The 14,231-nt window shown below is 47.3% G+C and overlaps 1 protein-coding gene across 8 annotated transcripts in view; it reads right to left on the reverse strand.

Annotated features, from left to right (window-relative positions):
• The window catches only part of DAPK1 (death associated protein kinase 1), a 206,385-nt gene extending 192,637 nt beyond the window's left edge, over positions 1-13,748 (reverse strand). For 2 of the 8 annotated variants that reach the window (XM_029201700.1, XM_029201694.1), the window contains exons 1-2: positions 13,215-13,472; positions 12,187-12,356 (exon numbers count right to left, since the gene is read on the reverse strand). In XM_029201700.1, coding sequence (XP_029057533.1) covers positions 12,187-12,248 — 62 coding nt within the window. In that variant the 5' untranslated portion in view covers positions 12,249-12,356; positions 13,215-13,472. The other 6 variants (XM_029201701.1, XM_029201697.1, XM_029201696.1 and 3 more) reach the window with 5 other exon arrangements.
• Positions 13,749-14,231: the final 483 nt, after the last annotated feature.

Raw genomic sequence — 14,231 nt, forward strand, 5'->3', positions numbered from 1 at the left:
TGCAACAAAGAGTAGCCCATGCTTGATGCAACCAGAAAAAGCCCGCGCGCAGCAACAAAGACCCCATGCAGTAAAAAATAAATAAATAAATAAATAAAATTTATTTAAAAAAAAAAAGGAAGGAAACACATATTGAACACATTGTATAAGCCAGGCACTGTGCTGGATGTTTTAAAGTTCTTTGAGCTTCTCGCTTCCATGACAGGGCAGAGAAACAGGTCACAGAGTAAGCCCTACCACCCATCACCCAATCTCTAGTCATGACTTAGCAATTTTGGGTGTCCAATGGTGGCCTCCACCATCTTAAACACATTATCCAAGGCCAATGTCTTTCCAAACCTCGGTTTTCTCATCTGTAAAATGTGGATTAAATACCTCCCTCCAGCCCCTGGTCTAAAATGGGTTCCCAGTAAATCTTAGTTTCCTTGTCTCCTCCTTCATGTCTGAGTTCCAATTTCTTCCAGGGAATAAATGGGTAGACACGTGCGCGCACACATATCCGCTCAGGCACCCACCTGCTTATGTTTTTCTGTCCCCACAAGAATCTGAATGAATGAGTGAATAAATGAATGAACACTCCAAGTCAGAATGGCCTCTTCTTGCCTGAACTCCAGAAACAGTTTTTCATACTGAATTCCTCTCACTCCTTATTTAGGTTTTCTATTATCATTGGTTGTATAAAGTCTGTCTGCCCTACTTGGTTAGGAACTTGCTGAGATAAACGGTCCTGCCTGACACCCCAGCCAGTGCTCTATCATTCAGAAGTCCAATCAACCCTGGACGAATGAATATGTGATGAACGGATATCACAGTTCACACGACACTTCTGTTTAACGGTCTATTTATGTTGCCTGTTTATAGTTAGCATTGTCAACTCCCTGATATTTCTCTTGAACTTACCTTATAAACCCAATTTCTGGGCATTTTCCTTTGCAAATTTGTGAGCATCTAATGTCACTTTTATAAACTACAGATATCTCTACTCAATGGCCCAAAGAATAAGGAAGCATCCTTTAAAGGGGCCTCTGGTGCGACCGCCATGCTCCTTGAACAAATGGGCCCCCAGTCCAGGGAACAAGGATGCACTCAAATGCCTAAGTGGGCATTCACTCCCAGCAGCTGGCAGAACCTCGCCATTAAGTAAATCCTAACAATTCAGCCTTTCAGCCACCAACCTAATAGGCTTTTCTTGGCACAGGCAATTCTGGCTTGGCCAAACACTTATTTTCACATCTTAAATCAGTACGTGTCAGAACTGAACGGAGGCTCAGACCTGCCGTACGTCTTGCCTTCTGCAGCAAGTTCATCTCAGAATGGAACTCACACACTCATTCAGATCCCTTCTTCCATAAAGATCTGTAAGAAAAATCAATGATTTGTTCATCTGATCAAATTCCTAGTCTCTTATTGGGCTGCTTAAGACAGTTTTTTCATTTAAAAAGCAGCTAGAAAAATGAAATTGACTTTTTGGGAAGTTACAGTACACGCTGTTAAAACATAAATTTGTGTGCTGACATACCTCAGGTTCTTAATGACGCCAGGATGACCGTCCCTCTGAGCATTTCCGAGCAGCTCTCTCCCGGCTGTTGTTCAGCTTTTAGTTGTCCTGGCTTCCCTGAAAGCATGTTTTCCCATCTTAATAGACCCTCCTTGACATGAGCTCCTCCCTCCCTCTTCCAGGGGCATCTGGGTGCACTTTGGCAATGGCATCCCTGCAAGCCCCATCTCCAGCAGCCCGCTTTCAAATGCACGGCTAAATTCCTGGCTAACTTGTTTCTCAGGAGCTCTGCAAATCATTGACCACGCTACTGGGCGGACCCACCAGGGAGCCCAGCACATAAACCGAGTCCTGGGTCCGAGCCAGCCAGAACAGGCAGCTAGAAGGGCAGATCACATAAACGATGTCAAACTTGGTAGAATGAGCCCACCCTGCAGGCTGAGCCAAAGATGGGGAGAGAGACAGAGGAGAAAAGAAGTGAAGGAGGAAGGATGGAATTGAGGAGTAGTGGGCCGTCACCCCCACCCCGCCCCTGGGAGACCAGGTCAGAACCCGGGTAGGGAAATGAGGAACTAACAGAAAAAGGCAGGACCCCGGTGACAAGGATCCAGAAGCAAGTTCAGTCTCTCCTGCGCTCTCTGTCTTATTAAACAGCTGCCCCTTCTCCAGCACTTACAGTGTGCCTGCTACTGGGCCAAGTGCCTTACACGCATTACGTGTGTCTTCACAACAACCTAATGAGGGAGGTATGCTTATTATCCCCATTTCACAGATGAGAAAACTGAGTCTCACAGAAGTCAAGTGACTTTCCCAAGGCAACAGTTAGTGCACTGTGGAGTCAGGGATTTGGGTCAAAACCTCTGAACCACATTCTAATTTCTGGACATGTATCTTCATAAGGCAAATAAACAAAGCCTCCTGTGGGCTTAGCTGAACCCCACCCCATGTAAGAGACACAAAAAGCCATGTTTTCTACTCTCAGAAAACTCACAATTCAGAGACAGCCAAGAATCACATGAACAAGCCAAGTGTAAAATAATACCAAGTGCCCAGTTATCTACCGCACATTGTTAAGGGATATAGGAAATAAAAGAGAGAAACTGCACGACTAGCTGTGGACATGCTCCACAGAAGCCTGCAGGCCGAAACAGGCCAGCTCACTTTGCATTCGCTTTTTAGTTCTCCAGGTTAAAACTTGTCTCTAATACAGATAATTTTTTTAATTAAAAAAAATTTTTTTGCCACCCACCCAGCCTGGGCCGGTGGGGAGGAGGCTCGGGGTCGTCGAGGACACCGGGGTCGGCGAGGACACCGGCCTCGGCGCCGCCGCGTTGCTCCTCCAGCAGGCCTGGGCGCGTGGGTCGGTCAGGACCCCGGCCCCGCGGGCGGAGGGCGGAGGGCGGAGGGCGGAGGGCGAAGGGCGAAGGGCGAAGGGCGGAGGGCAGGCTGGCCGGGGGACGAGGCCCTGCAGCCTCCCCGCCGCCTCCCCGAGCAGGTGCCCGGCTGCGCCGCAGCGTTTGCACAGCAGAGCGGTCCCTCAGGTCGCTGTGGGCCCCTCCTCCGTCTGCGGCTTGGTTCAGAACACTTTTTTGGATGGGGTCAAAGGGCACATTGGGGCGCGGGGTCAGGCGAGGGTGCGGGGAAGGGGCGCCAGAGACTCGGGAATGTTGGGAGCCCAGACCCGCCGGGACGCAGGGTCCTGCTCCGCGGTTGCTCTGCCTGACCTTGCCCTGTGGGTGCAAAAGTGTTTTTTTTTAATGTTTTTAATTATCTGCATGAAAGAGAATGTTGCCTCTGAAGAGGAGGCCTACAAAGGATGGTCCATATTAATTGGTAACATTAATAAAACCGGATATACTCATTCAGTGCCCGAAGCATGTTTAGCAAAACCGAGGGACTTCATGCTTCTACACCACCTCGACTTACCTTGCCTGTCCACTGCCGTATTTGCCAAGCTTTCCTATCTCTGCGTGCCATGGGAGGGGTGGGGAGGAAAGCAAGACCGATAAAACTTCATCCTGGAAAATATTCCACTTGTTCTAATTCACTTCCTCTCCCAAACAATTGAATCAGCTTCCTGAAGCTACTGAGGGGGGATATCGGCCAGGTGCTCAAACCTTATCCATTCTAAATGGGGAATTGTAAATATCTTCCCTCCATTCCAAAGCTAGTTTGAATTACATGGCAAAGAAATTCCTAGAACAAGGTCTCAAGCAGTCATTTTATAAGTTCTCCACCAAATGGGATGACAGGTGAGGATTGTCCTTCACTCCGATTGTTCAATGTGGAAATAGAGACACTAGGGAGAAAACAAGAGCAGAGGTGCCTTACATCAGCCAGTCCTTGTCCTGAGCACACTGGTGCCACTGCAGTTATGGTGTGCGGAGAAGTGTAAGCCGGCCACGAAAGGGGAAGGAAATAAACCTGTGATTATCCAAAGACAGGGGAGCTCCTGAGGATATTTTGGTGGAAGTTTCTGGCATTACAAACAGCAGTTCACATGCTGATTCTAGACACTCTGAGTGGCAAGGACAACATTTAGAAAAACAACTTTCTATATTCACATTCCAAGTGTACATCAGAAACCCCTTGGCAGGATCTGGTTTCAATTACACTGATTTATGTACCAGTAAAATAGTATTTTTAAGATAACAAATAACTTCTTAACTTTTTTTGGCTTACCAAATTTCTCAGGACAGCTCTTCTGGGTAGCAGGTGCAATTCAGCATTTCCAGCTCAGCAGTTAGCTGTGAAAAGTCTACTCTCTACAGTATTCGTATACCTACAGTGCCCATAGCTTTGTTTTTGTAAAGGGGATCAGCTTGCAATTCTCAGTCTATTAAATATTACACTCAAAAGGTTGCAGTCTTTCATCACTCTCCCAGAGACACATATTTCTGCCACTTACCCATAAACCACAGATGGAAAATAAATAAATAAATTGTGCTCTACCCAGAGGAGGCAAAACGATTTAGAAGAACTTCTCAAAGGAGGGCGGAAACATTAGAACAGAATCAGCACTAACTACTGACCTCTTCTCCCCCAAGCCGCTCCATCTATGTGCCAACGTATCCCTCTGTCACTATTTTGTCCTATCACCTGAGTCGTACCTACCCTCCTGCATATACAGCCTGGTCGTAGACGGTGGTATGAGTTGCTAGGCGGACATAGAGACAGGCAGTTCAGAGGGAAATCTGACCCTCTTCATGATGGGACCAAAAAAAAGGTACTGATTACCTCTCCTACATTTCTTTTGCAACTGGAAAATTCCACACTGGGGGGCCGGGGACAAGGGCATGGAGGACCAAAGTAAGGTCTCGAAAATCCTGACAATTCTTACAAGTTAAAAAGGGAAGGGTTGCATGGTTTCAAAAGTAGAAAACAATGAACTACAGAAAAAACTATTTAACAATGGAAAAAAATGGAAATTCACTCATTCCTTATACGTGAAAACTTACTATATCAACTGTACTGGAGATACCTGAAAACCAGCCCCATTCATCACATTATATCTAAGAAAGAGTAATCAGACAGTTTTGACCGAAAATAAAATGTGTCCCACAAGAGTCCACACACAGAGCTAAATTTCCCAGCTGAAAGCCATCCGGCTTATGAATATAAGCACCATCGATATAAACCTTTCAAACACCAGAGATCGGCAGTTCACAGCATTCATTTGCTCAAACATTACATTCCTCATACAAAGTTGAATGTTTGATAAAGGGAAAAATCAACAACTTTCTCCCCACCTCGTTCCCCTCCTGACATCTCTGAATGTATCAATACATTATAGTACCGAATAAAATTTCTCAAGTTGACAATTGGAATGTCGACAGGTAGGACATAGGGGAAAGCCCCGTGGTCACGTCTCAGAGGTTAGCAACATTATACTTAAATGACGGCAGTGTGGTCTGTAAGCCACACGAGCTCTCAACGTCACCTCAAAAAGACAGAAGCGATAAACAAGAGTCACTAAGGATCACACCTGTCAGTTATCACCAGAGATTAGTTACCAGCACATGACTGGTTTTGTTTTGTTCTGGACTGGGATTGAAAATAAGACCAACTATTTCAGGTTTCAGACTTCTCCCCTGTAAAAATCCTTTTAGTACATTAAACCTAGAATGGGCATATGACACTTTCTGTTTTACCTAAGAAAGATATACTAGTTAGACAAAGTTTTTTTTTTTTTTTTTTTTTTTGCGGTATGCGGGCTTCCCACTGCCGTGGCCTCTCCCGCCGCGGAGCACAGGCTCCAGACGCGCAGGCTCAGCGGCCATGGCTCACGGGCCCAGCCGCCCCGCGGCATGTGGGATCCTCCCGGACCGGGGCACGAACCCGCATCCCCTGCATTGGCAGGCGGACTCTCAACTACTGCACCACCAGGGAAGCCCGACAAAGTTATTTTTAAACCCATTTTTGTTAGATGATGTAGAAAAACCAAAGTTCAGTCATTTTTTCCTCTACTCTCTCCTAACTGTACATTTACAGGAATTAACTTAGAATGTAAACAAAGTGATAGACTGGATATATTATAAATAATTATACTACCATATAATCTCTCTCAAGGCCGAGGGTTGATGCATTCTGTTGTGATAACTTACCACAGCAAACCAAAGCAAAACAATTAAGTATCACCTTCCACATAAAGCCTCAAACAATCACACCCCAGCCTTAAACCAGACAGACTAGAGCCACTTAATGAAATGAGAAACTGTCTTTTAGGGGGGTGGCCTACTGGGCAGAGCCACGACTCTTATACATTCCATGACTCAAAGGTTAAATAATGATGAAAGTGTTCTGTGAACTTTCTAAAAAGCTAAATTATGAACTTTGGCACTTGGGTAAGACTACGGCACGTACCAGCACCATTCATAACTATGGGGCACGAGCCATTTGGAAAAGGCAAGAAGGTCACGTGTGTTGTGAAGTGCCCACGAGAGTTCTGAACTCAAAGCGTCAGCCTCTTCATGGGGTGAAAATGAAAACCCACCGTGAAGCGGTTACTAGTTCCTCCTGACCATCCCCTCCAAGCACGTATTAAGATGGATAGGCACTAGATGGCTGCCCAAATCACTTCTGTTCGATATCAACATTATCTGGCTTCTAAAAAAATGAGAATTGCCAAATCCTAAGTAGTGTGAAGAATATAATGAAAACAGTCCTGCTCGGGAGTCTAGGTCCATCTCTTGCTACCTGATAGCCAGCTACCTTGAGAAAGCCACTTGACCTAAGGACTGAGGGGATGAAACAAGAAAGAAGGACTCACTGGCTGCTCAGCTTCTTCTAGGTCTAAGTGCCCAAGGGTCCTGGGCTACCCTTCACCAACAAAAGCCCCTCCCCTCTACCAGCAGGTGGCATTCTTTGTCTCCTGATCAGAAATATGTTTCCATTAAAATCATGCTTTATTTCATGCATATAAAATGCCTGATTAGGTTAGGTTAGGTACACATTGCAACTGGGTAGAATTAGGGGTGAAAGTTCATAACTCATTCCCCTACAGGGTGTCCCAGAGGTCAGACCGCCTAATCTTGACCTTGTCGCTCCCCCGTCATCCCCCCACCACACCACCTCTGAAGGTATCCACACACCCCCACCCCAATGCCTGAAGGAAATGGTCTCTAGCTTTCTGGGGTTACAACTTTGCTGGGAGACCACAGGATACGTCTGATAATGTCACCTCTTCTGATATAACCCTGTATTGCAATTACTGAAATTAACCTGACCATCCATCTCTGTAAGCTTACTGTGTTTTTCACAGCTTTGCAGAGGCCTGCCAACGCTAAGGGGCCTTTAGGTTCCTAAGCGGCTGGGTGAGACACAAGCCTAGGGTAAAAGGGCACAGGAGGACCAAAAAGGCCGCTTCAACGTTCCCTGGCTTCCCCATCAATTAGCGCCTCCATACCCTATGTTCCTGATGGTATGTCCCGCCAGGTCCCAGTGAACCTAATTTCTACATCCCCAGATGGTCCAGAGGCGCATTCCCAGTGCTGGCAAGCAAGCATTCAACCCAACTGCCCCTCACTACTGTCACCGTGCCCTCCCTTCACATGCTAGAATGCACAAAATTTTAAAATCCCTGATTGTTACCTCTAATACATATATTTGAACTTTATCTCTCTTAAACCTTTGCAGCCTTTCCCATCAGAGGAAACAGCTGAGGGCACACAGAAGCAGAAATGAGAAGAGAAAAGTCACATTCAGGGAGGTCCTACAGGATGATCACACTAGTCAACCTTGTAAGCCTGCGAGTCCCACTTCCAAGGAGAAAACACGCTGGGAAGTCTCTCCCTCTCCCATCCCCACGGGATTGCCAGTCTTAGGACTGATTCCTGCAGTTCACAGTAAACCAACAGAAAGATGTACGCAGGCTGTCAGGGTTTATTACAATTCCTCACGTCAATTAAAATGCCTCTGGATTTTATGCCAAAATGAGAGTGTTTTAACTTTAAATTATTAGCTTCCAGCAACCATCCAAACAAATGTAGAATACTTAATGCTCCACTTTGTTTTGTTTAAAACTGATCTTGTGCTTGGATATGCTGGCTGCTGTGCACCTTAGCCACAGAACGCAAAAGGAAAAACAGCTTTTATTTTGATGAGCTGCAGCCTTTAATAACCTAAATTCATCCCCACCAGAGTCATCACTCATTGAGGGCCATATACATGTAACCATATATAGGTGCATGTGTGTGTGTACTCATGGTGCTTTACAAATATTAATCCATTTATTCTATCCGTCAGCATTTATTGAGCACCTATGTCATGCACCTTATTAGGCATAAGAGAGAAAAAATGACGAGCAAGTCCAAGGTCACAACCCTGCGACAAGCTGTGGCAAAAGCAGATAATCCAACAAGTAATGAGTATGCGTTGTGGTAAATGCTGTAACGGGGAAAAGAGGTTATTAAAAATAATATCTGAGACAGCGACTATGTGTGAGATGTTTACAGCCACTGCCTCTAATTCGTATAGCATCCTGCAAAGGTAGGTGTCTCCCCACTTCCCAAAGGAGGGTGCCGGACTGTCCCACGCTACACACCACCTCTCCATCGGCCTCAGCACCCCCATCAGCATTTGTATCTCAAATCCCCATTCTGGTCTCAGTATTGTACCTGCCGGCCTGCATTTGCCGATTCAGGCATCGATTAAACTTTTGCCCAGAATGATACAGCACATTGCACCCCCACAGGGGAGAAAAGAGCCCACAGCGCACCCTGAAGGAACTTTTAAGCCGGCTACATGGAGTCATACAAGAATATTAACAGCACAAAGCAAGGATGGAGCATGGACGGTGTAGCCTGTGGTCATGACCAGTGGAGTGCTTCAGAGAGCAAGTCATTTGGCTTCTGAAAGGGAGAGATCATTGTGGAGAGATTTATTCAGGAGGTGGGACCCAGGTCTTCAGATCACATAAGGTCAGACGGTGTAAGAGAAAGAAGGCCAGTTCTCAGGAAGGCGGTGTTCACAGAGGTGCCAAGAAGGCTCGCAGGTTAGGCTGAACCACAGCCAGGGATGTAACTGGAGCGCGATGGTGGGACAAGCTGGCCTTCAGCTGCCCCGAGTGCCAACTGATAAGAGATGCTAAGGCACCTGGGGCATTAAAATGACCCAGTGTAACAGCACATGGAGAAATCCGCATTTAAAAGAACCCCTCCCAGAAACCACTACATGTGACAGAAGCAGTTCTTCATTCCACCTCCTGGGATAGAGGGTGAAGCCCAAAGGGCCTCCTGGAGTCAACACAGGTCACCAAACAATATTCTAACCATGACAGTCCTTTTCACTGCAGGGACTTGTTTCTACTTGAAGGGTGTGCAAGTTCAAGGCCAGAGCTGCATTATTCAGAATCAGAGTGGAGAGGCCAAGGGCTGTCAGCAATGGGTATCCCCCATGACCCTTTTCCCACAGGATCTCCCTTCCCCAAATTGGTAAACAGAAAAAAGAATATCAAGTTGCAAACCAAGTTATTAGCATGCCTGGAATACTCACATGTCTCAACCAGTCCTGCTGATGATATCTATATTTGTTTAACTCTTGACGGCTGATAAAATTCTTTTACTTGGTATTCACAACACCCATGAAATAAGCACTAGGTCTCTCATTTTATAGATGAAGATCCTGAGGGTCAGAGATGGTAAGTGACCTATTCAAGGTTATACAGCTAGCAAGTTCTACGGCCAATTTTGGACCAGAATATCTGTCCAGTGGTCTGTCTGCTCTATCACTACTACAAATAATCATAATACTTTATAAAGTTCTTTAGAGTTGACAGCTTTTACAGTACACCTGGGCAGTACACACACTAATATACATAAACACACACACACACACACTCTCACCCTTGTACACACACACTTTCTGTTTTCCTAAAAGTAAAGTAACAATAGTAATAATCAAAATACTATATACTACTTGTTTAAAAACCCATCCTCCCTCCTCTAGCTATGGACTTTGTCTTAGACCATTTATAAAGTAAGTGAGTAGCTATTGTGTAGATTACTGCTAAAGATATGTGGATGAAGTTTTAAATCATAGATGTTGGTTTGTTTATAACTCACTGCTTAGAACAAGCTTGCTTTTGTGTTAAGCATCTGTCCATTTTCATTTGCCACTACTAAGCTCCTGCCTCTACTCCCAATCTTCTCTCAGTGACACATGAAGCAGCATCTTTCCTATATGTCCATCTTATGCCAGGATCTGTTTTCAGGAAGTGGCTATTTCCTGGCAGACATAAAATTCACAGGACTTGAAAAAAACATTGAAATAAAAAAACAACCATTTACTGCATTTTTAAACAAAAGAAAAAGACCTATCAGACAGATCGGCATGGATACTTTATTTTTAAAAATTCCCAACTCCCAGTTTGTCAAAGCACTTCTTTCAAATTCACAGGTCACACAAATTAAATTATTCAATAAACAATGTGTCAATTAGTCTTGCACAGTGGGGAGAAAATTATACACAGAAATGTAGAATGAGCCAAAATCAAAGCAAAATCTAGTGACAAATGAGCAAACTGCTCTCCAGCGCAGAGGCAGAGAGCCTGTCATCCCACCCACGAAATAAAGATCACAAACTCCCCCGCCAGCCACAGGGAGGCCTCATTATTTTTCCTTCTCATAACACATAATTCTACCAAAAGATCTTAATGAAAATAAGGTCAACATACTTAATCTATAAAGCAATCATCTCACCTACTTTTAATCATCTTTCTTTATAAGAGAATTCATATAATCAGGCCACACTACACAAACAGAATTTAAACATACTTTTTTGCCTTTTTCCCCTGCTCCCAAAGGAAAACACCATGTACCACTCATCTTGCTAAAAACCACAGGAATAAAGTGACTTAATTCTAGTTAATTCTAGTTAAACCAATTATTTCAACCACATACCCTTAAACCTTAACATTAAACATATCCACGAAATATTTTTGACAGCTTTCCTTCTTACTTATTCACTCAGTAAATCTCCAATATATAGTAAGCTCCCCCTAAGCACAAGTTCCCAGTGATGTTCTGAATCCATACTAAATGTATACAGAAATATTTTGATACAGTAACTTTTTAAAAATTGCTTTTGTTCTGAACTATTACTTGAACTTGAAAAAATTTTAGTTAAACTCAACTTTCACAATTCTCACAAGGTCATCTAGGGTGTGGGTAGTTTTGAATTTCCTTTTCATGGGGAAACAGGAAGCACTGAATCAGGACATCAGGTGTGTACGGAAAAATACATATTTTGATACACATGTAAGTAAATACATACTTTTTTGTTGGTTTAAAGATCCTTTTGTCTACTTGACTCACGATACAAATACACTGCAGTCAAATTTCTTATGTTGAATTTAAATTTAGGTGTGAAAACTGGGTTTTCTGCTCAAGTTAGACCAGAGCATAACACACCCTGTCAAATCCCCAGTCAAGGGGAAACCCATCCAGCCCTTAGAGGCCCCCAAAGAAATCATTCTTTGTTCACCTGGCACTGAAAGGCTTCACATTCAGAATCACAGCTCCTGCAGCAATGGAAGTATGCTCTGAATCCAGATAGCCATATTAGACTCTCAACTAGGGACGTGTTAAAAATTTAACATCGTGAATGAAACCAAAGCAACCACTGACACCAACTGGGTAATTAAACTCCTGGTTCAAGGAAGTTTCAAAATCCAAACCCAACATCAACATCTGGCAAGTCTCCATGTGTGACCTACCGATACTTGTGCATGTTATTCTGAAAATTCCGAAAGAGGGAAAGTATTAAGCCTTTAAAAGCCTATGAATTAGTTTGTACTCTCTGTACACATAAGGGCTAACTCACAGTTAACTGGAGCTAACTCCAGTTTCAACTGTGTCTCAGCTTTTGCCTCACTGTCTCAGAAGGGCAAAAGCTGACAAGCGTTACTGCAGACAACTAAATCTATTCTTGTCCAGGGGTCTTGATCAGTACACTCTGCACCATAATCTAACACTGAAATAGCTTCTCCACCGCCAGCTCCTTGTTTTAGGTAGTTTATTTCCGGTCCCTAGTCCTTGCTGGGTTAGTTAACTCTTTTCTCTATAATTTGCACATCTCCTGGAAGGACGAGGGAGACGCCTGAATTCAAACTGCATTTGTTTACCGCCCACTGCCCGCAGTACTGTGCATTCCCACGACCCAGAAACGTGCGCTTCCGGCACCCCCAGTACCTGCCAAGTTCCTCGCCGGTGTCGTAGTAATCATCCACGTTTTCCTGCCTGAACACGGTCATGATAAACTGTCACGCCTCACGGAAGCCCAGCGCACTTCAGCTCCGCTTCCCAAACCATCACCACCGCTCCTGCGCCTCCGTGGGCCCCTCATGCATCAGTCAACAGTCCTTTAAAAAAAAAAAAAAAAAAAAGGCAATAACAACAATAAAATGACAACCCCAAAAACGAAGTATCCCTCCCGAGGGCTAAGACTCGCTCGCTGAAGACCACCTCTCCGGAGTTGCCGCACCCCGCCGTGTAGAGAGCAGCACTCTTTGTTAAACCCGGGCGAGGGACGCCCCCAGCCCCGCATCGCCGGCGCACGCGTGGGGCCGGGCACAACCGCACCCCAAGGTCCGCGTCCCCGAAAGCAGGGCGCTCGGCACGGATCAGAACCCGCTCCGGAAGTGGCTGGCCTCCCCGCCTCCCCTTTCTCTGCACACACGCCCACCCAGCTCCCCACCTCCAGGGGCGCAGCGGAAGAATGAAGCCCTCGCCGGGGCCGAACGCGCCTAGCTGGAAGCATCCCTCTCCTGCTTGGAGCGGCGGTGCAGCCCCCGCGCCACCTCTCGGCTCCCGCACCTCCCCGGCCGCCTCAGCCACCTTCTCTCCTCCCACGAGCCAAGCAGTCCCCAGAGGCACATTCCTGGCGACTCCAGCTCCGTTACCCGGCCGACCCGGCGTGCGGCCGCCCGGGGGAGCAAGGGAGGGAAGGGAGCGGCCGAGGGAGGCGCGGCCGCCCGCTCCCGGTCTCCGCGTCCCGACACAAAGCGCCCGGCCCGCGCCACCTGTTCCCACCCGGCCCGCGGGGCTGGGGTCATCTCCTGGCTGCCATTCCCCTTTTCCCCTCAGTCAAGTGTACCCCGCCTCGGCCTTCCCGGTTGCCCTGGGCGCTGCCCGGGCCAACCCCGCCGCGCCGCGGCCGTGAAAGCAAAAGCAGGCGGCGGGGCCCGGGAGGAGACGGGGAGCCGCGAGCGGCCACTCACCCGGGCGCCCGGGAGCTGCCCGGGTCTCTCCGGGGCGCTGTCGGAGGTCGACGGTAGGCGCCAGCGCCGGGGACAAGCGGGGCAGCGGCGGGAGCGCAGGGAGGCAGCGAGTGGGGGCGCGGACCCCGCGCGTCCGTCCGGCGTCGGCTCGGCCGGGCTCTCCCGCTCCTGCTCCGGAGCAGCCCCTCGGCTCCTCGCCGCCTTCCGGGCGGAGGGCGGCCGGCAGGCGGCCAATGGGGACCCCGCTGGCGGGCTGGCGACACGGCCCACCCACCTCCGAGCTGCCCGGCCGGGCCGGCGCTGCGGGTGCTGCGCGGCGCTGGCTGCTCCTCCCCGCTCGGCGCTCTGGGCTCGCTGGCGCGCTCTACCGCGCACACCCCCGCACACACCCACTCACCCCACACCCGCGCCAGGAGCTCAGCCAGCGCGGCCGCGCGCAACATGCGCGCCCCACCTGTGACACGCTGCTACGCTGACCCCTTCGGCGGGGCTCCAGAGAAATGAGATTCCTTCATCCTGCAGAGGTGTCCTGAGCGCCCCGCGTGGTCCAGGCACGGTGCTCGGCACCGGAAAATCACAGAGACCATAATAGGTTTTAAAAAAATCCCTGCCCTCTTGAAAGTTACATTCTGGTGAAGAAGCTAGACAATCAATATGTAAACGAATAAATGAGATCATTTTAGAAGGGATTGGTTCCATGGAGACAATACTGCAGGGTAACGGGATAGAGAATGACAGGGCGGGCGGGAATGGACAGCATTAGAAGGGATTTCTGTTCAGGATAGGTGTTTTGAGCTGAGATCTGAACTGTAAGAAGGTATGAAATCAGAGAAGAAAGGTTTGAGGTCTCAGAGGCCCACTGCAGCAACAGAAACGAAGGGTTGATGTGTGCAGTCCAGTACAGTATTGTCCATCGATGAGTTGAAATGTGGTTAGTCCGGAATGAGGTGTGCAAGAAGTGTCAAACACACATGGGATTCCAAGACTTGGTATGGAAATAAGGATGAAAAAATCTCT

The sequence above is a fragment of the Monodon monoceros genome, unplaced genomic scaffold (assembly GCF_005190385.1).
Source record: "Monodon monoceros isolate NGI ecotype Baffin Bay Population unplaced genomic scaffold, NGI_Narwhal_1 Super_Scaffold_5, whole genome shotgun sequence".
NCBI classification, from domain to species: Eukaryota; Metazoa; Chordata; class Mammalia; order Artiodactyla; family Monodontidae; genus Monodon; species Monodon monoceros.